The sequence below is a fragment of the Cinclus cinclus genome, chromosome Z (genome assembly GCF_963662255.1).
Source record: "Cinclus cinclus chromosome Z, bCinCin1.1, whole genome shotgun sequence".
In the NCBI taxonomy this organism is placed as follows: Eukaryota; Metazoa; Chordata; class Aves; order Passeriformes; family Cinclidae; genus Cinclus; species Cinclus cinclus.
In genome coordinates this window covers 68,082,060-68,106,883 of record NC_085084.1, presented here as the reverse complement: position 1 = coordinate 68,106,883, position 24,824 = coordinate 68,082,060, and the positions used below count along the sequence as shown (strand labels likewise).

Here is a 24,824-nt window from a genome sequence, read left to right as displayed (position 1 = left end):
AACCAAACTGATTGACATACTGGTACACACCAGGCACTGGTGGAGAGGAAGCCACAGATGCTGTGTGAGGAGAACATCATGGTCTCCTGTACTAGATGATGGTCTTTGTTTTTATAGTATGATAGAATAGCTGAATGCATTGTCAAAAAAGTATCTCTTATCTTCATTTTTCATATGTTTAGGCAAATGGCTGTGTTATATCGTACTTTTTATATGAGTAAAATAAGGACTGAGGAGAATAATTGCCAGATATAAGGGGCTTGACCTGCACATCAAATTAGGCAAACGTCAGTGATTGTGTGCTGTGTTGTGCTGCAGGTTTTCAAGAGGGAAATGAAGAAGATGCCTTTACACAAAACAGAGGGTTTAAAGGATTTGGACAAGGTGAGAGTGTAGGTTTGTTGTATTGACTGGTTTGTGTGATGGCAGCATACACTGGTTATTCTTTCTGGCTTTGCTCATTCCCTGAGAAGCAGCAGTCAAGAGTGAAAGCTTTGAAATGGCTCCTGCTTTTCTGCCAGATAGATAAAAGGCACTTGATCTGCTCATGCAGAAGTGGGCAAATTGAGTTATTGTGTGCTGTGCTGTACTATTGCAGGTTTTCAAGAACGAAGTTCTGTAGTTGGTGCTAGTACACAAAACAGAGGGTTTAAAGCATTTCGTGGTGGCCTTGGACAAGGTGAGAGTGAGTTTAATGGTTGGGGTTGTTTTCATACTGAGTGGTTTGTACAGCGTATAGTTTGGTGATCTTCCTGGTCTTGCTTGCTCCATGGGAACATGACAACTGTTGCTGCTAGTTCTGTTCTTCAGCAGTGTTGTGGGAAAACACATAGTCTAAGAAAAACGGGTGTTACTGAGCATAATACATTATAGGTTGGAGTTAATGAAGAAGTTGTTGGGATTGTTGCTCTGCTGATTTGTTGGGGTAGATATTACTGGCTTTAAATGTATTTCATGATACTAATGTTATACCCTGTATCTGCTACACATCTGTTACTTACAGGTACTAAAGATGGGCAAAGGAACGCACTGCAGTCTGGAACTCCTGGTTCTAGAGAAGGAGGAACACTTGCAGATGGTGCAGGTGGGGCTTTTTAGTACCAGAGGTGAACTGTACAGGTTTCCTCATTGGTGATTAATGACAAAGCAGTTCCTTCTTATTTCTGGCAAATACTGTCACTCATTTTTCTCCCTATTAAGAACCTTCTGTAAATTATTGTATCTTGGTTATATGCCTGTCAAATACATTTTTGTAACTTATTTGAATTTTAATTACTGGATTTTCAAGCTGTTGCATTACATAATCCTTTGTCTTGCTGGTGCTAGTTCAGTCAATGCACAGTGAAGCAGAGGTGCTAACCCCAAAATTGAAAGTATGCCTGAAAGAACTGATAGGTTTCGAAAGAGTCAGTCTAGTCTTTGACCCTTCTGCCCTCTGTAAGGGGAAATATTGTACTGTCATTGCTGACAGGTAAGGTGTATAGCTCTGACAGGCCACTTATTCCTGATTTAACTTCATGCTGGGTTCTTTTTGTTTCCTGCTTGGGTACTTTCCCCCATAGTCCTGCTGTATTCTTTTGCCGCTGATGCTACAGTACCTGGCTATGTATATGTTGTCCTACCTACAGGACCGTAATTCAAATCATGAGTGGGATTAAACTAGTGTAATGGTCAGTGGATTGTTGATATTATCCATGTAAGAACATTTGTGATACTCATAAAATGTTTTTTTTATAGAAAAGATGGCTAAATGGATCTTTACTCAGGGGGTGAGTTGCCATGAAGCACTGGAACAGGTTGACCAGAGAGCTTGTGGATAGCTCACCCCTGGAAGTCTTCAAGGCCACATTCAGTTTGGCTTTGAGCAATGAGGTCTAGTGGAAGATACAATCCCATAGCATGGGTGTTGGAAATGGATGATCTTGAAGATTCCTTCCAGCTGAAAACTGTTCCATGATCCAGTGATCAGTATAGGTGTTCAGAAGGGATACTTAGTATCTGAAGAACAGTTGATTTGCCTCTATTTGACTCAGTTCAACTCAATTTTTTTTCAGATTTTTAGTTCAAATAATGATTTTTAGGAACTGAAGTCTTTATAGAGGCAACATGCTTGTAGTGGACATAACTGTCCTTAACACAGTACAGTGATTGCTTTTTCATGACTACAGTGTAAAGCATTAGTGTGTTAAAAACTGTTCTGGATACTGGTATGCAACAGTTGCATCTATCTGTGTGGAATTTCATGTGGAATGAGAATTCTTCAGAAAGAGTAATTTGTTGTGTGGGAAGCATGTCCTTCCTTGCGTTACAAGAGCATGTGTCTGCCTGGGTGATACGAGCCTAACTTATTTTTTGTGAGTACCTCTTGAAACTGGGGCCCTTTGAGTGAATGTGAGACATGAATGCTTTGCAAGTCTGACTTCATATGGAGGTAAATTTTAGGGCTTGTAATATAAAATTAAATTCAGATAGAATGAATGTATGGAATTTTGTGCCTTCCTGAAAAATGCAGGGAAATCTAGATGACATCTCACTGAACTTAATTTCTGTAGCTTCATACTCAAAATAGTTGTTTTAAGTTCTTTTTGTATTGTTTGTGAATTTAAAAGTAGTTGTGTTCTTAAGGTCCAAAGGTGACTTACGTGCCTCCTCCTCCACCTGATGATGAACAAGCCATCTTTGCACATTATCAGACAGGAATTAATTTTGACAAGTATGATGAAAACATCGTTGAAGTATCAGGATTAGACCCTCCAGCAGCATTAATGGTTAGTGAAGTGTTTATTCTTACAGTTTGTGAAGCATGATTGACAAAGATGTGTGGTGGGTTCAGTATTTGCAACTAATGAAAATACTGATAAAAATACTGAATTTTGCAGATGGTGGGATGTTGGAAGGAGGTGCTCTCCATTAAAAAGATAAAAGTTTGAATTCACAATGACTGACAAACTACTTAAATGGTCCAGAGAAAGTAATAATGTATAATATAGGAAGAATAGTCATTAAATTGTGGAAGAATACCATTCTAGATATTGAAAGAGGTTTTTGGCAGCAATTTCTGGGCAGGCTGGTATAATTACCTTATTGAAGTCATTTAGTGGGGGATCTTCAGAAGTGAACACCTGTTGGGGTAGTATTCATTTGGACAGAGGGGTGTTTTAAAGTAATTTCTAGCCCTGTTTTCTGTGGTTGCAGTTCACTGTTTAACTTAGAGCTTAGGTTTTTTGTCTATAATGGGTGGTCAGTGTTTCAAAAGAAAAAGAAGCTCTTTTTAGGGAAAAGAATGAGAGAAGTGCAGAGGGGTTAGTAGTACCTGTGTTGAAGGAGAAGACACAGAGGTGTTGTCACTGAAATTAAACTGATTTTTGTCATCTGTGTTGCCTTTTGGTCCTGGCTAGGAATGTTGTTTTAGCTACCCTTACTGGTTTTAGCAGAGAGACTATGTATAGCTCCTATGTGAAGTGAAACTGAAGAGTTTCAGATTTGTTTTCGTAACATGCTATGTTAGTTTTCTTGCTTGAATCCAGGTGTATGGCTTCTGAGCAATTTTCAAACTAATAAGACCAGCTGTAAGGGTTCAAAGCATTTACTGTCCTGCAGACCATGTTATTTGAATGGCATGAGCAGATTTTAGAGACCTTTGGGGCTTTTACCTTTAGAAGCCTTGGCAATGTAAATGACTGGTGAGACTACCTCTAAAGTTAACACACTTTAGTATTTGGATGTCTGTGTCCTACAGTAAGCATTTTGGGTTTTAAATTTTCTCCTTCTGTGATTGTGTAATAACTGTTAATAATTTTTTCTCTTACAGAGTTTTGCAGATACTAACATGTGTCATACTTTAACTGTGAACATTGCTAAAGGTGGATACTCTAAACCTACTCCAGTGCAGAAGTACAGCATTCCTATTATACTGGCAGGACGGGATTTAATGGCATGTGCTCAGACAGGATCAGGAAAAACTGTAAGCATTTTGTGCAGTATTTATTCCACTGAAAGTGTGTGACTGAGCTTTCAAGGAGATGCCTCACTCTTACACATGTCACATGGTTGGCTGCTTGTTGTCCAGTAATTTCACTTGCACAGCAATGGCAGGTATCAGGCACAGATATGAATGATGATAGGGTTGTTACATTTTGGGGTTTATTTTATTTCCAGTAAACTAGTGTCTTGATACAGCAGGCCAGCCTTCTGAGGTACAGCTGTGGATTCAGAAGTATAGGCAGGCAGTCCTATAAATTGCTGATGACAGGATTCAGCAGTTGAAAGTAGGGACTTGTGTGTTGTGTGGGGTTTTGTCTTATTTTTTGAGTGTTTGGTTTTGTTTGTTTGTTGCCAGTTATTTTCCGTGAGTTCTTTTTTGGTTTTGTGCTTTTTTTTTTTTTTTTTTTGGTTTTATGTTTGTTTCTATGTTTCTCTTGTCTGTGTATGAGTTTATTATGTGTTTTGGTTTTATTTTTTCAAACTTAAGTTTGTAACCTAAGAGTTACAAGCTCTTGCCAGAGTGTAACTGTGTTTTGTGGGTGTGTCATACTTGGTTTGATGAAGTCTGATCTGCACCAGTCTTGGTTTTAGGTGATTTGCTTTTATTAATTCAACAGTGTTGAAAATGGTCTCAGCTTTTTAAAAAACTGTCTGATGTCTAATAACCATTTTCAGCTGGTGGATGGGAGTGTTTGAAGTGTAGCTTTTTGCTGTTCAGTTTAGTGTGGAATCCTGGTTTTGTTTTAATGTAGCTTACTAGTTACTTCTTTTGAAAGACCCCTTCTCTTTGCAGAAGGGGAAACATCCAAAGCCTGTGCTCTAAATATTCTGAATGCTTTTGGGACTGCTGTACAGATGCAGGTTTGTGGGTATCTAGTCTTATGTGGAAGTAAGTGTGCTGGTGTGGTGCAGCCGTGGTGCAAACTGATCTGCCATTCTATTAGACTGGAGGATGTTAGTACATAATGACTTTACTGTCCTACTGATGATAACCTGTAGCTTTTAGATATACGCTAAGGATGGTGTTGGTCTTGGGTTACTTAATTTCCAGGGCATGTTATCAGTGTATGGAACAGTATGATTGTATTTCTGTCTTACTAGACTGTTAAGATCCAGAGAGGTACTTTAATGCTGGTTAACAAGGAGAAATAAGCTTAGGTGTTCTGTTGTGCATTCAGGTCAATCCTTTTGCAGTCTGATGTCCTTGATCATTGTTTGCATTATCATTCAAGCTTTAAGATTGATACACGGATTTTAGTAAGACTGAGGAAAGCTTTTAAGACTAAACAGCCCAAATACTGCTGTGGTTTGTTTCCCCCAGGCAGCCTTTCTCATACCAGTTGTGGCCCAAATGATGAGGGATGGTGTAACTGCCAGTAGCTTTAAAGAGCAGCAAGAACCAGAATGTATTATTACTGCCCCAACCAGAGAACTGATAAATCAGATCTTCCTAGAAGCAAGAAAATTTGTATATGGGTAAGCTTTTGCGCTGTTCCTTGGTATTGATGACTACTTTGCTTGAATAAGCAGTGCTCTTTTTTTTCATAAATACTTGAAAAGTTTTTTGTGCCAGTCAAATTACAAACACTTGAGTTAAGATTCTAATGAGTTCAGATTATAGTCGTAGTTAGTGAATTTCTTCCTATATGACTAGGGATTTAAGTGCCTTATCTTTCTGGTATTGAGGTGGGTGAGTGGGTGCATGAAAGGCTTACTCCAGCTTGAAGTATAGATGAAGTATTCAGCTTATCATTGGTGACAAAAGTGAAATTTCTTCAAAGAAGTGTTAAGAAATTTTTCCTGTCTGACCGTCCAGGAGCTACTCCAGCAGTCACTGACACCACCAGGGACTTCAGCTGCTGGGACCGAAGTCCCTTTGCAGCAGGTGGCTCTAGTGAGCTGGTGGCTTCCCTACTTGACTTACTACACACACCACTCAGAGAGTCAGATGAGGTTTCCTCACTGACCCGACCCCTGGTTTCCTATAGCAGAATCTCAGATCTGTTTCCTTACAGTAACTTCATTGTTTTGCAGCAATATGTAACAGCTAAAGCAGGGTGTTTCCTGGACAATGGAATCACGGGGCTTTTATATGCTCACAGTTTGTGTACCTAATAATTTTGAGGTCTTTTTACTGAGTTATTGACTCCTGCAGAGTGAGTGTCAAGTTACCTGGCTAGTGATGCAGGTCCTTATGCCCTTTGTTAAGCGAAGGGCCAGCACCAGTTCATTTGCCTGGGCTCCAGCCACCGTTTTTGAATTGAGGTGCATACTGTAGGAGCTAAGCCACTCTTAAGCTGATTTACAGTAGATTTGATTATTTTTTATGAACTTTCATGAAACTATACTGTTCGCATACTTACAAAATCCAAACCTTTTTCTACATAACAGAACTTGTATAAGGCCTGTTGTGATCTATGGAGGTACACAAACAGACTATTCAATTCGTCAGGTAAAGCAAGGCTGTAATATACTGTGTGCCACTCCAGGAAGGCTTCTAGACATCATTGAAAGAGGAAAGGTAACTTCATCTGAATTCCTTAAATACTCTTACCTAGAAGATAAATCACTGCTTTTCATTATTTAAAATTAGTGGAAGCAGAGATTGGTTTTCAATGGCTCTATCAGTATGCTGCCTTTCTACAGGCACTGAAATACAAGTGGGGGTTTTCTTAGACTGTCTAAATTCCTAGACTGTCTAAATTCCATGAGGTTTTTGAAAGAGTTGCCTGAGTCTAGTTTTCTTCAGTTCATTTCAGAGACAGCTGGATGATACCAGTCTAAATCAAAGTGGCTGCAATAAAATTTTATAGCTTAAATACCTGGAACAGCTTCACTTAGTTCTTGTGCCATATTCCATAGCAGATCTTCACTTGATATCCTGTTCATTTGGTACAATGTCTTTTTACCTGTCTGGCACTATATTTTCATACTGATGAAAAAAAAATCCTCCAGGTTACATAGTACTGTATTTTAATTCTTATTTTTCCCAGTCACTATAAATTTGCACTGAAATTTTTACTTGTTATAGTGGTGACGCGGTGATACTCACTGAACAAATGAAGTTTAGAAGAACACTTGGTAGTAAACCGGAGATAAGTTTTTTGCAGTTTTCAGGGTTTCAGTCAGAAGTGGTCGTCTTGGTCAGCAGCAGTGAAGTAATATTCTTAATAATGCTCTCTGTCATATTTTTTGTCAGGGGAAATAAATTTTTTTAAATGTTTGAGGGTTATGAGAGAACCTTTCTAAAACTCAAGCATAATTCCAAAATAGATGGTTTGAATCATAGTTAGTCTCCAAGCTCTATGCATTTACATTCATTGCTCAATCAAGTTCTGAAGCACTATGGTGTATGAATTTGTAGAGATTAAAAGGCTAAGTAGAGGTTAAGGTGTAAACATTTAGTAACTTGAAAGAAGTAAGTAAAAGGTGTATTTTGGCAGTTAAGGTATTTTTAAGTGCATACTGTTAGTGAACCATCAGTATTTTTCTTTGACCAAAATACTTACAGATTGGTTTGCACAATGTGAAATACTTGGTGCTTGATGAAGCGGACCGCATGCTTGACATGGGTTTTGGTGCAGATATGAAGAAGCTGGTATCTTTCCCAGACATGCCACAAAAAGACAAACGCCAAACACTAATGTTTAGTGCCACTTTTCCGGAAGAAGTTCAGAGGTGAGTAGCATTAACTGCTTAATTTAGGTGTGGATTCCTAAACAATTTAGAAAGTTGTCTGAAGGCTTTTAAATTCCACTTCTGCAGAAGTCCTCATGTTCCCCCTGGCTGGTAACACCATCTTTGGCTAATGAGACATACCAATTATTGCTGAATTTAGCAGTGTTTATGATATGCAATTTTTACTTGTGTGGATAAGTGGTATTTATTTTTAGTAGTTTCGAAGCTTCTACAAATGGGTTCATGGTAGAGCTTACATATTTATTACTCATTATCTCCAAAGTTCCTGTCATCTAAGAGAACAGTCTTCAACAGATGGTAACAGAACAAAACAACTAATTCTCTGCAGGCAGGTGGAAACTTTTCAGTATTTCTTCTGCTTTTTGAGACACCAGCATCTAAATGCTCAGTGTAAAATCAGAGTGTGTCCTGGTTTGAAAGACAGGTATTTGCTAAGGAAAGCAGAAGCTTCCCTTTGGACTGAAAAAAAACCGTGATTCTTCCGATTATTATAATTTTGGAATTAAGAGAGCTCTCAGGCAAAGATATGGGGGTAGGAATAACAGTTCTTTACTAGTGTATCTAACAAGACAAACAAGAACAACAACAGCTGTGAAATTACCCACAAAGAGAACAGTAACTCAGTCCCAGTGTTTTTTGGCTGCAGGCACCTTTTCCCTGAGCTGCAGTTCCCGGTGCTGGGGGCGGGCGGGTCCCGCAGAGCTGCAGGAGGGCTGGGGGTGATGGCAGAGCTGTCCCAGGGGGAGAGAGAGATGGAGAGAGCTCTCCGCTCACGGTGTGGGTCCTGGTGATCAGCAGAGTGCTGGATGGTGGTAGTTCACAGCGAGAAGACAGCAGGGCAGGGTCCGATAGTGGTTTCCCGACGCTGGGATGGGACAGAGAGGCAGGAGGTGGTGATCGTCCTTCTCGTCCGAACTCCGCAGGGGAAATGGGGCGAGGCCCAGCCTTCTGCTTCCTCTTCTGGCTGTTTGAATCTCGCGGGGTTTCTCTTCCCTCCCATCCCCTCCCCCTTGTCACCAGGGCCCAGTCAACAGGTATCTTAGCATGACAATGGGGAAAATTCCACAGAGGGAAAAGGGAGAGAACCAACCCCCAACATTATCCACCCTGAATTTTCCCCTACCATCATGCCAAATCAAATTAAAATCTTCAAATTATAGACATCCATACAGTTACAGATACAGGCACAGTATTGTAGGTAGTTCACCCTAAAACAAGGTCTCCTTGGGGTATGCATCGGGTCTTTCCATCCCTTTGCATGACCTACCAGGTACAACCTGGCCCTTGAGCAAAGACCACCCCATGAATTGGATTGTCTTTGCTGGAGGCAGGGTTCACCCAAACAATTTTTCCTAGCATCCCTCTCATATGCACCACTGGAACCTTGTCCCCATCTGGTGTTCTCAAGGGCTCAGACTGGGCAGGGCCTGCTCGATTAGTGGAACCTCGAGTGTTCACTAACCATGTGGCCTTTGGTAGATTAATCTCCCAGTTTTTGAAAGTCCCCCCACCCAGTGCCCTCAAGGTGGTTTTAAGCAGCCCATTGCACCGTTCCACTTTCCCAGCCTCTGGTGCGTGATAAGGAATGTGGTACACCCACTCGATGCCGTGTTCTCTGGCCCAGGTGCTTATGAGGCTGTTCTTGAAATGAGTCCCATTGTCTGACTCAATTCTCTCAGGGGTACCATGTCTCCAAAGGACTTGTTTTTCCAGGCCCAGGATGGTGTTGCGGGCAGTGGCATGAGGCACAGGGTAGGTCTCCAACCATCCAGTGGTGGCTTCCACCATGGTCAGCACGTAGCGCTTGCCTTGGCGTGTCTGAGGCAGTGTGATGTAGTCAATCTGCCAGGCCTCCCCATACTTATATTTGGACCACCGCCCCCCATACCAGAGGGGCTTCACTCGCTTGGCTTGCTTGATGGCAGCACACGTCTCACAGTCATGGATAACCTGGGAAATACTGTCCATGGTGAGATCCACCCCTCGGTCTCGTGCCCACTTATAGGTAGCATCTCTGCCTTGGTGACCTGAGGCATCGTGGGCCCATCGAGCCAGAAACAACTCTCCCTTGTGTTGCCAGTCTAAGTCTATCTGTGACACCTCTATCCTTGCAGCCTGATCTACTTGCTCATTGTGTTGGTGCTCCTCATTCGCCCGACTCTTGGGGACATGGGCATCTACATGACGGACCTTTACGGGTAGCTTCTCTACCCGACTGGCAATGTCTTTCCACTCATCAGCAGCCCAGATTGGTTTTCCCCTACGTTGCCAGTTAGCTTTTTTCCATCTTTCCAGCCAGCCCCACAGAGCATTGGCTACCATCCATGAATCAGGTAAAGCTTTGGCCACTTCTCTCTTTCAGCAATGTCCAGGGCCAGCTGAACGGCTTTGAGTTCAGTAAGTTGACTTGATCCACCTTCGCCTTCAGTAGCTTGTGCAGCCTGTCGTGTGGGGCTCCATACGGCTGCTTTCCACTTGCGGTTCATCCCCACGATGCGACAGGAACCGTCAGTGAAAAGAGCGTAGCGAGTTTCATCTGCTGGCAGTTGGTTGTATGGCGGGGCTTCATCAGCCCGGGTCACTTGTTCTTGCTCCTCTTCATCGGCAAGACCAAAATTTTCACCTTTTGGCCAGTTTGTAATTATTTCCAAAATCCCAGGGCGATTTGGGTTTCCGATATGGGCGCGCTGTGTGATGAGGGCGATCCACTTGCTCTATGTGGCATCGGTGGCATGGTGGGTAGAGGGGACCTTCCCTTTAAACATCCACCCCAGCACTGGTAGTCGGGGTGCCAGGAGGAGCTGTGCTTCTGTGCCAATCACCTCTGAGGCAGCTTGAACTCCTTCATAAGCAGCCAAGATCTCCTTCTCTGTTGGGGTGTAGTTGGCTTCAGACCCTCTGTAACTTCGGCTCCAGAATCCCAGAGGTCGGCCTCGGGTCTCACCAGGTACCTTCTGCCAAAGGCTCCAGGACAAGCCCTTGTTCCCGGCTGCAGAGTAGAGCACATTCTTCACCTCTGGTCCTGTCCTGACTGGGCCGAGGGCTACAGCATGAGCGATCTCCTGCTTGATCTGGGCAAAGGCTTGCTGCTGCTCAGGGCCCCAGTGGAATTCGTTCTTCTTCCGGGTGACCAGGTAGAGAGGGCTCACGATCTGGCTGTACTCAGGAATGTGCATTCTCCAAAAGCCTATGGCACCTAGGAAAGCTTGTGTTTCCTTCTTGTTGGTTGGTGGAGACATCGCGGTGATCTTATTGATGGCCTCAGTGGGGATTTGGCGCCGCCCGTCTTGCCACTTTACTCCCAGGAACTGGATCTCTCGGGCAGGACCTTTGACTTTGCTCCTCCTGATGGTAAAACTGGCTCCCAGCAGAATCTGGATGATCTTCTCTCCTTTCTCAAATACTTCCATTGCCGTGTTCCCCCACACAATGATGTCATCAATGTATTGCAGATGTTCTGGAGCTTCACCCTTTTCCAGTGCAGCCTGGATCAGTCCATGGCAGATGGTGAGGCTGTGTTTCCACCCCTGGAGCAGTCGGTTCCAGGTGTACTGCACACCCCTCCAGGTGAAAGCAAACTGAGGCCTGCACTCTGCTGCCAGAGGAATGGAGAGAAATGCATTGGCAATGTCAATGGTGGCGTACCACTTTGCTGCCTTGGACTCCAGCTCATACTGGAGTTCCAGCATGTCCGGCACGGCAACGCTCAGCGGTGGAGTCACTTCATTCAATGCACGATAGTCCACAGTCAATCTCCATTCTCCGTCAGACTTGCGCACAGGCCAGATGGGGCTGTTGAAGGGTGAGTGGGTTTTGCTGACCACCCCTTGGCCCTCCAGCTCACGGATCATCTTGTGGATGGGGATCACGGCATCTCGATTTGTCCTGTACTGCTGGTGGTGCACTGTGGAGGTGGCAATTGGCACTTGCTGCTCCTTCACCTTCAGGAGTCCCACTACAGATGGGTTCTCTTGACAGTCCAAGCAAGGTGTTCAATTGCTTAATGTTTTCTGCCTCTACAGCAGCTATTCCAAAAGCCCACCTGAGTCCCTTTGGGTCTTTGTAATAGCCATTCCTGAGGAAGTCTATGCCTAGAATACACGGTGCCTCTGGGCCAGTCACAATTGGATGCTTCTGCCACTCCTTCCCAGTCAGGCTCACCTCAGCCTCCAGCAAAGTCAATTCCTGTGATCCCCCTGTCACCCCAGCAATAGAAACAGGCTCTTCCCCCACATGTTCTGATGGTATTAGGGTGACCTGTGAACCAGTGTCAACTAATGCCCTATGTTTTTGTGGCTCTGATGTGCCAGGCCATCGGATCCACACCGTCCAAAAGACCCGGTTTTCCCGTGCCTCTCCCTGGCTGGAGGCAGGGCCCCTCTAGCACTGGTTATTATTTGCTTCCTGGGCATACATGTTGGAGGTTCCCTCAAGGGGATCTGACAAATCATCCTCCCTTTTGTAATACCCTGCATCTTGGTTATGGGAAGTTGAGGCTACCTTCACTTTAGTGGAGCTCCCTTGGTTAGTGTTTCCCTTCCTGCGTTGACGCACCCGTGCTGCCAGGGCAGAAGTGGGTTTCCCATCCCACCTCCTCATGTCTTCTCCATGGTCACGCAGAAAGAACCACAGGTCAGCTCGTGGGGTGTACCCTCTATCCCTAGCTGGGGGACGTTGGGCTCTAACTCTGGGATCTGTGACTCGCACTGGTGCTGCATTGACCTTCTTCATCTCCTCCCTCACCCCTCTTATCTCCTCCTTGAACTCCTCTCTGAGTTCCCTAATCACAGCAGAGACCTGAGCCTGCATTGGGCCGTTCATTATACTCTCAAAATTTCTGAGCCTATTGGCAACAGAACCCACTGTCTCGTGTTTGGTGTCAGCATTAATGGCTGCAATGAATGTGGTGTATTGAGATGGCCCCAGGTGTGCAAGATTCCACAACATCTGCCCTGTGCACCTGACCTTCTCGGGGTCATTGTCATGTTGTCCACCCCTCCCAAAGAGTATCTCCAGTACTGCCACTTCTCTCAGCTGTTGGATCCCGTCCTCAGCGGTCTTCCAGCACATTCTATGGTGGTGCTCCTGCATTCTCTCTCTATGGACAAACCTCTCTCTTACACTCATTAAAAGCCGCTCCCAGAGGGAAAGGGGGCCTGGTTCCCTTACGAATATGTGATCCACACTTGAGTCCTGGGTCAGGGGTCCCAAATTCCTTGCCTCAGTACCATCCAGTTGCACACCTGTACCCATAAGGTCCCAGACCCGCAGTAACCACGTTGTAAAAGCCTCATGGCCCCTTCGTACAATGTCTTTACGCACATTATGGAGACTCTTGTATGACAGGGACTCCGTGACGATCTCAACCTCTGGCTCCCCTGCTGGTTGTGAGGGCCCTGCTTTCTGATCCTTATTATCCAGGTGCTTTGTTTTCACCTTAGACTTTCTAGTTTCCACAGGGGCAACTACTGCTGGCTGTGAGTGCCCTTGCAGTTCAGCTGGAGCCTGGAGAGATGTAACATTTGTGGGTTCCACTGCTGCACCATCAGGTTCTCCCTCTTTAAGGCAGGGGGAGAGTTTCTCAAGAGCTGGGGAAAGGTACTCCTTCAGCATTTGGCCCATCTCCTTCACTAGAAACCCCACCCACTCTGGATGTTTCCTTTCTGAGGTGAGCTCTGGGGCAGAATCAGGCTCAGAGGCAACATCCTTAACCTCTGGGGCAGAGTCCTTAGTCTCTAGGGCAGAGTCCTTAGTCTCTGGGGCAGGGGCAGAGTCCTTAGGCTCTGGAGCAGAGCCAGGCTCTGGGGCAGGGCCAGGCTCTGGGGCAGGATCCCTATTCCTTGGGGGACGTATCAGGGTTGTCATCCAAGTCAATCTCCCCTCATCTCGGAATGTTAAATAGAACAGGTTTACAAGGCCTATTAGCAATGTCAGCCACTGTATGACATCATTACTGCTTAGAAGAGATTTGAACCCCTCAAAAGCTGGTGGAGCAGGCCCAAAAAGCTGTGTAAGGGGTTGGGACAAAATTTTCCCTGGTGTCATATCCTCACAGTATGTACCATTATTAAAGTAACCCCAAAAACATACAGTTAGAGTGTGATAGCTCCGAATCCATGTGCCCACCTTCCAGAGGAAGTTAAAAATCCATGAATTTCTCACGTTATCAGCCCACAAAAGGAACTGGATAATAGTTACAGCAGCCTGAGTTATAGGACCCATGTTCAAGTAAGGGATTGCAAATGGGAGAGATAAAGCTGTGGCCACATGGAGCCCAAACCACGGTAAGCTGGACAACATGATGCCACCTAACACAAAACTGAGGTAACTCAAGAGCTGTTATTCCTTTTTCACCTTTTCTCTCAATGCCCTTGGGCCTCACGTTGGGCGCCAAAATCTGTCCTGGTTTGAAAGACAGGTGTTTGCTAAGGGAAGCAGAAGCTTCCCTTTGGACTGAAAAAAAACCGTGATTCTTCCGATTATTATAATTTTGGAATTAAGAGAGCTCTCAGGCAAAGATATGGGGGTAGGAATAACAGTTCTTTACTAGTATACCTAACACGACAAACAAGAACAACAACAGCTATGAAATTACCCACAAACAGAACAGTAACTCAGTCCCAGTGTTTTTTGGCTGCAGGCACCTTTTCCCTGAGCTGCAGTTCCCGGTGCTGGGGGCGGGCGGGTCCCGCAGAGCTGCAGGAGGGCTGAGGGTGATGGCAGCGCTGTCCCAGGGGGAGAGAGAGATGGAGAGAGAGCCCTCTGCTCACGGTGTGGGTCCTGGTGATCAGTAGAGTGCTGGATGGTGGTAGTTCACAGCGAGAAGACAGCAGGGCAGGGTCCGATGGTGGTTTCCCGACGCTGGGATGGGACAGAGAGGCAGGAGGCAGCGATAGTCCTTCTCGTCCGAACTCCGCAGGGGAAATGGGCCGAGGCCCAGCCTTCCGCTTCCTCTTCTGGCTGTTTGAATCTCGCGGGGTTTCTCTCTTCCCTCCCGTCCCCTCCCCCTTGTCACCAGGGCCCAGTCAACAGGTATCTTAGCATGACAATGGGGAAAATTCCACAGAGGGAAAAGGGGGAGAACCAACCCCCAACATTATGTCTAAATTTCACTTGGAGCAGTGCAAATGGTGGTAGGGATACTGCTAGAGAGTTGGTAGTTCAGTGAGTCAAATCCTGCTAACTTTGTTTGCTCCCAAAAAATCTGAAAGGTCTTGTTTGGAGGCAGGGAGAAAAAACATTTCAGTAGTTCACTGTCCTGAACGAAAGAGGGGAATAGGTTGCTTTCTCCCCTTCAGTCAGGTAGGATTGACTGCTCATGTGGAAATGTATCACCTTTCTTAAAGCAGGACTCACCTGTTGTAGCTTTGGTTCCTTGTCAAGACTTTTTTCATAGGGTTCTTTATATGGAAGAATCATCTTGTGAACTAAAAATGACCTTGTTTGCTCAGCTGGCAATCAAACACTCAGATGATTCTGTACACAAGTTTGTGTTCATTCCATTTGTTTATCTGTTTCTGCAGGAATGTAGTCCTACTACTCAGTGTATCCTGGGAAAAGACCAGGTGTGTGTATCTCCCTGTAAGATGCATAGTGTGCTTTGATTCACTCAGGTTATGGGCTTGAAAAAAGAATCTGGGTCCCTTTATTTCTAGATCTGTTTTTATCATTGTGTTTTTGCTCATGCTTTTGCTTGGTATTTTTCTTGTATACTGGGGAATGAATCAAGAGTGCTCTAACTACCAGCATCTGAAAGGAGATAACTGAGACTGTTAAAGGCAATTACTGTCTGCTTCTGTTTAATGAAAAATACCCAACAGATCTACCTTTCTACTGTCAGTCCTGCAGGGTTTACAGAGTGCTGGTGGAGGACTTCAGAAACCTGAGTGTTTGGGTCGTGGTTTGGAAGTGCATATTAACAGAGTCCTAGAAGCATTTAGGTTGGAGAAGACCCTTAAGCTGATTAAGTCTAACCATTAACCCAGCACCACCAAGTGAAACACAAAACCAATGCCCCAAGTGCCACATATGCACATCTTTTAAGTACTTTCTGGGGTGGTGATTTCACTGCTTTCCAGGCCAGCCTGGTCCAATGCTTGAAAAGTCTTTAAGTGAGGATTTTTTTTCCTAACAGCTGGTCTAAGCCTCCCCTGGTGCAGCTTTGAGGCAGTTTTCCTTTGCCCCTGTTATTCTTGTAGTCTTTTGAAACAGAAGTGCCTAAAGGTAGCGTTCATATTTAGATTATGAAAACCCTTATTATCTAGAGTCAGTTTGTTTCTGGCTTTAGTGCTTTTCTGGTGCTGAGATCAGGAAAGATAATGTTTTCCCCATACTGTGCTGCCAGGAGAGCTTTAGACTGTAGAATATTTTGGTAGTATTGAACACAAAGGTGCTTTCTTTGACCTATTGTGTTCAGATCCTCCTGTACGTCTGTTCAGTGAATATAATCAAGCTTAGTTTAAACATAACGTTTGGTTTTATACCTGAACTTGTTTCTGCTGTTACATAGACCTTTGATATGATAGTTGAAGTGCTTTCTGTACATGTGAGTTGAGAGAAACCGTGCATTTTCTGGTTGATGGGAGAACGTCGGTTTAGCATTTGAGGCTTTGTATCTTCCACTGAAAGGCTGTGGTTTAATTCCAGCTGGCAATTAAGTACTGTATAGCTGCTCACCCTGGCAGGCTATTCCAGGGTGTCTGGAGCCTTCTCTTCCCCAGACTGAACAACACTACCTCTTGTCAGTTTGTCTTCATAGGAGGGGTGCTCCGTATCTGTTTTCAAGTTAGTGGCCTCCATGAACCATTCCAACAGGTCTACATCTTTTCTTATTCTGGGGACCCCAGAGCTGAACACAGATGAGGTCTCACAGTATCAGAGCAGAGGGGCAGAGTCCCCTCCTTTGCCTTGCTGGCTGCATTGCTTTGGTTGCAGCCCAGGGCACAGCTGGGTTTCTGGGCTGCAAGTGCTCCTAGCAGGGTCATATCCAGCCTCTCATTCACCAGTACCCCCATGTCTTTTCCTCCAGGTCTAGTCTGAATCCATTCTCTAGCCTGTACTTGTCCTGTCCTACCAGCCTGTGTGAAAGGTTTCTCTCAATCTTTTTTATAAACCCCCTTTAGGTAGTGGAAGGCTGCATTAAGGTCATTCCAGGCTTAATAACCCCAACTTCTCCACTCTCTCAGCTTGTCTGCAGAGGAAAGGGGCTCCAGCTGTCTGATCATCACTGTGGTGCCTCTGGATCTTCTCTGACATGTCTGTTTTCTGCTGAAGGTGCCTAGCTGGATGTGATACTCCAGCTGAGGTCTTTAAAAGGCAGAGTCCCTTGACCTGCTGGCCACACTTCATGCAAGCCCCAGATGTGGTTTGTGTGCTGGACCCAAACTATGCAGACTCTTCTGGCATTTTAAAAAATGTGTATAAGACTACTTGTATCGTTCCTCACAAAATGGAGGATAAAAATATTTTTCAGTGTTGCTTAAACATAAATGAAAAGATGTGCTTTTAAAGCAAAAATAATTACATAATATGTTTCATGTTGCTCAATTTTCTTTTTCAGGCTAGCTGGTGAATTTTTGAAAACTGATTTTTTGTTTGTTGTTGTTGGACGTGTGGGTGGAGCATGCAGTGATGTTCAGCAAAATATTCTTCAAGTTCCTCAGTATTTCAAGAGGGATAAACTGATAGAAATTCTACACAGCATAGGTAATTTTATTTAATGCCAGTTTTTCACCAGGGAAGTCAAAATTGCTTGGTTTTAAACTTGTGTTTAAAAAGGTCATGGCTGTATGATTTTGTGTGTTAACATGCTTTGCAAGACTATTGATGAAGCTTAAAGCAGAACTTGGGGGAGCTGCAGGTTTTTAAGCGTATTTGTATAGGGGTATTTCATAGAGTCATAGGATAGTTTGGGTTGGAAGTGACTTGTAAGTGTCATTGAATCTACACTAATGCCCGGTATTTGTCAATGATTCATCTCTATTAAGTACTAGCTGATAATCTTCCTAGGTGGCTTTCTACTTTATATGGTCAGTTACAATACTTCAGCATCTTGGGGGTATTATCTCAAGATTACAAGTGTATTAAAATTACTGTGTGACTGTATGGGCCTGTGTTTTCTTAGTGTCTGAGATTTTTCTATATTTGTTCTGTATGTCCTGAGTTCTAATGCTGAAGACTGAATGTGAGTTGGAAAATAATAAATGGTGGAATCTTGCTGTTCAGTGTTCAGGATAATGTGCTACTTTGGGCCACATGCTAAAGAAAGGGAATGCACGCCCATTACAGGGAGCAATGTTTGTTTTCTCTGTCTATTGAAGAGAAAAACAATGTATGTGTCTTCACTCAGTTTGTGCATTGATATAGAAATTGCTCGCTTGAATTTAATTAGCTCAGAATACGCAAGAAATTACAGTCATAGTTTAAAAACTTCATACAAAATTTGTGCCTGTATTAGGTGTTAGTATAGGTTAGTGCTACTCTGAATAGTGAAAATGTGTCGTATTTCAAACGTGGTGGCTTTAAACTTCTGTTCATCATAGGTAATGAACGAACCCTGGTCTTTGTGGACACAAAGAAAAAAGCAGACTTCATTGCGTGCTTTCTTTGTCAAGAAAACATACCAGCCACTAGTATCCATGGGTAAGTATTTTTAAAGTCACCTGTGTTTTATAAGAAACTTTTATTGAGAACTCATGTTTGGCCATATATGTGTAGCTTAGCTTGCCATGTGTTCTGGCACACACCAGAATGTCAAGGTTGAAAGAAAGGCTAAAATGGTGTTAGTATGCAGATGCAGGATGTTTGTGTATATCCTGTGGCTGTTGAATTTGTAGGTGTGTGAAAGCCACACAGCTTTCAGGAGGATCTGGCCTTCCATTCCTGGCAGGCCTGAATAACTAACCCACAGCCCCCTTGTGTGGAAGGAGATTCTTAATACATTTCTGTAGAGTTATTATACTGTGGATTGAAGTATATGTAGAATAACGGGTTCAGTGGAAGCTGTTAAACTGCCATGAATGTTACTGGTTTCTGATTCATCTTACCTTTTTGAGTTGAAGAAAGGATAGTTGCTCTTCTCTGTAGTAGTGGTCATACCAGGCTTCACTAAATACCCCATGTTAAAATCTTATTAAAAAGCACTGTTTAGCTTTCTAATTTGGTTTCTTATTTGAACGGTGAAGAACATGACTGAAATTCTGACCCACTGTAGTTGAGTACTGGATAATCTGTAAATATTCTTTAAACATGGAAACTCCAGAGCAAATCCAGTTTCCTTGTCGTGATGATAAGCAGAAGACAAGTTGTGTACTATTGATTTGCCACAGTTTTTTTTAATATATCTTAAAAATGGCCTGTGCAGAAGTCTGTAGACTTTCTTTGCTATTGTGGCTGCCTGCTACAAAGCTGCAGGAAAAGCACTTGTAATCAATTAAGCATGTGGATTTTCTTAGTTTCATGTGAAGTGAGTTTCATGCATAATTATCTACAGTTCTTTTAAAAAAACCTCAATTTCTTTAGAGATTTAAGTTTAAACAGCTACTCTGTCTTGCTGCTCCTCAGTAAAAATGCAGAAAACCTAAATTGGGCAGCATATGAGTTGTTTGGGTCTTTTTTTTGTTTTGCATCCATTGTCCACCCCTAAGAGCTTCTTTCCATGAAACATGGCATTTAAAATCGTAACTTAAGTAATACTGTAGGTTTTAGAAATGTCCGTTCTAATCCTTGCTTTCTTTATAGCGATAGAGAACAGAGAGAAAGAGAAATAGCTCTTCGGGATTTTCGTTCTGGAAAATGTCCAGTCCTTGTGGCAACCTCAGTGGCAGCAAGAGGTCTGGACATTGAAAGCGTTCAGCATGTTATTAATTTTGATCTTCCTTCCACCATTGAAGAGTATGTACACCGAATTGGGCGAACTGGTCGTTGTGGAAATACAGGGAAAGCAGTTGGCTTCTTTGATAACAATTCAGATGGTCATCTTGCACAATCTCTAATTAAAGTGCTTTCAGACGTAAGTTTCAAATGTTAGTGCTTAACTTCTTCTGTTCTTTAAGATTTCAGTTGAATGTACTGAGCAACTGTGATGTTGTTGGTACAGTTATGATGGAGCTCTTAATCTGAGTTGGTAAAGCAGTCAAAGTCTCTGAACTGATTTTCTTAATTGCATAGGCTCAGCAGGAAGTTCCTGTTTGGTTGACAGAAGTTGCTTTTGAGGCTGAAGGAGGACGACTCCCAGTTAATGCCCAAAAGGTAGGTCTGAAAATTAACTGAAAGTCCTGGCTATTAGAACTTTGTCTCAGTTTAAAACTGTCTTTAGTGGTACATGTCCAGACTAATGCCACTGAAACTGCTCTGACTGTAATTACATCCCTTTTCTTAGTTGTGCATCTTCAAAGAATTCAGTATTACTGAAACTAATTTCAGACAAGTTGCTTGACTAGAGCTCTGACAGCATGGCCCCTTGCTAGCTGACGTAGTCTTGACCTATGAAGTCAGGATTCATCTGCAAGCAAACGTTCATGCGAACATACATGAGACCTGTAGTTCAGGAATTTCTCTGCTGCACGTGTAAGATGGGAGCAGATAATTGCTGATTATACAGTTACTGCTTGTTGTGAATCACCAGTCAAGCAACTCATTTGACTGAAAACTTCAGCTAATTATAGTTAGATAAATGCCCCAGTATGGTCTCTGTCAAAATACTTATTGTCTGTGATGGGGAGAAGCCTTCTAGTCTCTTACTGTTGTTAATTTTAGGATTTAAATTTTGTGCTTACTCCTGTTTTGATTGTCTTTCCTTCATGTCTGGATTCCTTAAGAACTTTATCATATCTCAGTTGCTTCCAAATGTTACAAATGTACTTTCTTAGAGTACATAGTAGAAATAATTGTTCGTAGTGCTTACACAAATGTCTGAAGCTTCAGTTCAAGATCTGACCTCTATTTCATTAGTTACCTTTTCCCATACAATTGTTACTGAAAGCATTGGGTGGTTTGGGTTTTACCTGGTTGGCTAATCCTCTTCCGAGGTCTGAATAACTTTTTCTGGGGGACCTTCATGAGATCTCAGTTACACAGATGTTGCTTCCTTCTCAAACTTAAGCTTCACATTACAGCTGTTGTGTATGTTTGCGTGAACCTTTTCCTGCGGAGTAATTCTTGACTCAGTGGATCTTTCTTGTATATTCTAGTTCAAGGACACTTTATTTTTGCTTTTTTACTAGATTGCTTTCAGAGGTGCATCTCACTAGATTGCTTCCAAATACATGTCTCCAGACTTTATGTAGTGTTTCCCAGCATTTAATGAAATCTGTAATTTCTAGGTCCAAGTTTGTCCATGTCCTTTACAGCCTCTGAGTTACCAAATCTGATTGTGACTCTTTGTCCAGAATAGAACAGGTTTCTATGTGAAATCTGTCTGCTTGCATTGCGAATGCTGCCCTTAATATCACATGCATACGGTGCACTAACTCTTTTGAGTTGTAGATCATGAGGTTCTGATTATTATGAGACCTTCTCATGTCAGTCTGTCAGAAGCTCTTAATTTATAAACATCCCAATTTTTCATGAAAAGGTAATTTGATAATGAAATGATGACTTTGAAAGAGGAATCTGTTGGAGGATCTTTTGTAATTTTGAGGCAGTCTTGCATATTACTAAGCTTTTATTCTTTTTCCAAAGGAAAAGGATTTTACTCTGAAGGTAATGCAGACAGTTATTCTTCAGTACTTAGTGGAGAAGGAGGTTTTTTTTTCCCCACAGTTGTGTGAACTGATTTGTTGGGTAACAAAAGAAGTTGGGATATTAACTGTGGGAAGCATTATTCCCATTCGTGATAAAATCTGAAGTTGATTAAACTGCAGTAATTTCACACCAGGGTCAAAAAAACCTTGTGTATAGGAGATTAATGATGAAAACTTCCTGAGTGTATAGGAGATTAATGATGAAAACTTTGAGTGTTCAGATTACATTGAGATAGATGCATAAAATTGTTTTGTGGTGACTTACCATTAAATGATTGAGGTGTTAATAATTCTAAACTAAGACTTGTTGTGTTTCCTAGAATTACAGAGGCAGAGGCAAAGTGAATGCAGGAGAAGTAAAGATTGGGTGTTCTGCAAGAGAAATTGAGTCATGGGATTGAACTACTTTATACCAAACTAGTTTGTACTCTGTTGTGCTGTAAGTGAAATGTTGTATGAGAAGATAATCTTATGAAGACTGAGTTTGGGAAGGAGCTTTATGTAAGGCTAAACTTTGCCTCAACTTTATTCTTTTTTTGTAACATGTCAGTTATGAAGTTTGAATCTTGTGTTAACGATGACACAAAGGTCTGTTAAAAAATGGCTTATAAGCAGTTAATAAAAGTTTGAGAAGTGCACTTCGATTGTTGCCTCTGTGTCAGCTATATGTCATTGCAGTTTCATGAATTGGTATTTGACATGCATGGAACATTTTCATCTGCAGGTGGAACTAAAGGTCAGTGGCTATACCCACAACTTAGTGAAAATACATGTTTTTTACAGCGTCGTCTTCTGAGAAGGATGGAGCCCTGTGTTGCATTTAGTGGAGTGTTTTCAGATATGACTGAAATAAATGCAGTCTTCTGCTATCTCTTGTGGAAAAGCGTGCTTTAGAACAAGCTTGGTGCCTTGTATCCAAAAATCTTCCCAGTCTTGCAGAAGCTGTAGGAGGTCAGCAGTGACTAACAGGTCTAGATTTCTGTAAAGTTGCTTTTTCCTTGAAATTCTTTTTCCTTACCAATACAGTATGCTACAAAGATGTGTATCACTGGATCCCCAAAGAAAAGGGCGAGGCCATTACATTTTGTGGTATCTTGCACAGCTGAACAAGCTTACAGTCTTCTCATGGCTTGCTGTTTAGCACAGTGCTGAGCACTGTGTCTTGTACAGTCTTCCCACTAAATCCAGGAAAATAGTACTTCTATAACATCTGCTTACTGGACTAGAGCCTTAGTACCCAAGTTAGTGAGAATCAGAACTGACTGGGCAATGCTAGGGAATTCTCACTGTGGAAAAGTGGGGTGTTTGTCATTCTTTGTATTAATGTCTTTGCAAAACTATTTACTTAAATATCTACTTAGAGGAATACTGTTATTTTTGTAGACTGTAATTTTACTGTTATATATTATGCAAAAACAGTGTAGTCTTAATTGTGTACTTGGAAGTGAGCTGAAAGGACAGTATACTTAAACTGCAACTCATAAGTCATGGATGTATTTAAGCGTGATGTTAATAATTCAGAGTAAAATACTCTGGGCAGTATGATTCCTTTTCCTGAGAAATATCCTTGAAGATCTTTGTATCCATTCTGAATTTCAGGTAAATTGAGGGTGCTTTGGATGTCTGGCTTTAGTAAGTGTGAGTGAACTGTAACTGTTGGAAGAAGCTGAGAGCTGATAGAACTTGCCCATTTCTGTGAGGAGAAATCAAAGAAAAGAATCACTTGTAACCTAGAGTAAACATTGGAAAGGAACCTGGCTTAGCATTGTTTGAAGGACCACTGGGTTCTTTTTGCTTTGTCTCCCATCATATGACTTGTGAGTTGTGATCAGGCAACAGAGGGAGTTTTGCAATTGTTACGTTTTCTATGAAACAACTCTTCTGGCCCCATTTTTCATAGTCATTTACACAGAAGGGTGATAAATGATGGCTGTTCTAGCTTAGAGCTGCAAGCTGTCATAAAAAAGGGAGCCAGCAAAGTCCCTAGAATGGTATTGAAATAATACTCAAAGATGAAGTAACTCAATTGAATTAATAACTCAAAGATGTAAAGTCATGTTTACTACTTTTTATGAGAGGGTAAGAGTTGGAAGGACTAAGTCTGCTGTGAAGGAGAAATAAAATTAGGAGAAATAAAAACGTGAAGAACAATATTTGCAGAAAGATACAATACTGAATTTTGGTTTAAGCTTTGTGAAGCTTTAAATATTTAGTCTGCAGGAAAATATTTGGTGTGATTTTTCACCTGGAGGAAAATGCTGAGAATGGAAGTTGGGGTGGGGAATAAAGTGCATTGTAGCCTGTTGGCTTTATTTTTGCACTCAAGTAATCTTACATGTAAAACATGTTGAAAAACTTACTGGAAAATTCCATGTCAATACCTTCTTGATTCAAGAGAATCCTGTTGTTCTGATGGCAAGTCAGGGTAAGTGTTTTTAAAAGGTTTTGCTGAACTGATTTTAATTTGAGAACAACGTAACTACATGCCTGTGATGCCATTTAGGTGATTCTGCTATCTGTAGCTTGTGATAAACTGGGGTCATTGAATGTGTTTTTTCCATTGTCTACCTTCAGGTTTCTGTAAAGATGCTATTATTGGAACTTCAAGAATGTGTTGAAGGTTCTTGACAGACTAGTGTTGACAATTTACATCAGATCTTTCACTGAACAATGAACATGCTGAATTTCAAGCTAAATTCAGTTTTTATGGGATGAATGAAACAACATTGACAACTTTTTTTTTCTTTTATTGCCAGTCTGAGCACAAATTATATCCAATTCTTGTTGCTAAAGGAAAATATAAATTAGTGTGTTTGGTTTGCATGGCCTGTGTTTTGGCAGTGGGGGAGCCACAGAAGTGGGTTCTCTGAGAAACTGCTGGACATTTCCACCATGTCTGGCAGAGCCAGTCCCTGATGGCTGTGAAGATGGATGTGCTGCTAGTCAAGTCTGGGCCAATTAGAGGTGATGGTAATGCCTCTGTGGTAACAGAATTAAGAAGAAAATCAAAGCAAAGTGGGTGCACAGGTTTTTTTCCCTAGTCATCAAAGAGAAGGTGAGTATGTGTGAGGGATACAACATGGAGACACCAAGGTCAGTGCAGAGGGAGTGGAGGAGGTGCTCCAGGAGCTGGAGCTGAGATTCTTCTGCAGGCTGTGGTGAGACCATGCTGGAGCAGCTGTGACCCTGCAGCCATGGGGGTCCATGGGGGATGCAGATATCCACTCACAGCCCATGGGGGGGTCTATGGGGGATGCAGAGATCCACCACCTGTGGGAGAGGTGCCCACCCTGGAGCAGGTGGATGCCTGGAGGAGGCTGTGATCCAGTGGAGGGTCCTGCTTCCAGGCTGGAGCAGCCTGTCTTTGTAGGACTGCACCCCGTGGGAAAAGAGACCCAC

At 42.7% G+C, this 24,824-nt stretch overlaps 1 protein-coding gene across 1 annotated transcript in view; it reads left to right on the top strand.

Moving 5' to 3' along the window:
* Positions 1-21,826, top strand: part of DDX4 (DEAD-box helicase 4) — a 30,132-nt gene extending 8,306 nt beyond the window's left edge. The window contains exons 8-18 of the mRNA XM_062512810.1: positions 1,004-1,084; positions 2,626-2,768; positions 3,812-3,964; positions 5,306-5,460; positions 6,376-6,505; positions 7,496-7,662; positions 17,243-17,388; positions 18,225-18,324; positions 19,423-19,693; positions 19,852-19,932; positions 21,746-21,826. Coding sequence (XP_062368794.1) covers positions 1,004-1,084; positions 2,626-2,768; positions 3,812-3,964; positions 5,306-5,460; positions 6,376-6,505; positions 7,496-7,662; positions 17,243-17,388; positions 18,225-18,324; positions 19,423-19,693; positions 19,852-19,932; positions 21,746-21,826 — 1,508 coding nt within the window. The remainder of the gene's footprint in view (positions 1-1,003; positions 1,085-2,625; positions 2,769-3,811; positions 3,965-5,305; positions 5,461-6,375; positions 6,506-7,495; positions 7,663-17,242; positions 17,389-18,224; positions 18,325-19,422; positions 19,694-19,851; positions 19,933-21,745) is intronic.
* Positions 21,827-24,824: the final 2,998 nt, after the last annotated feature.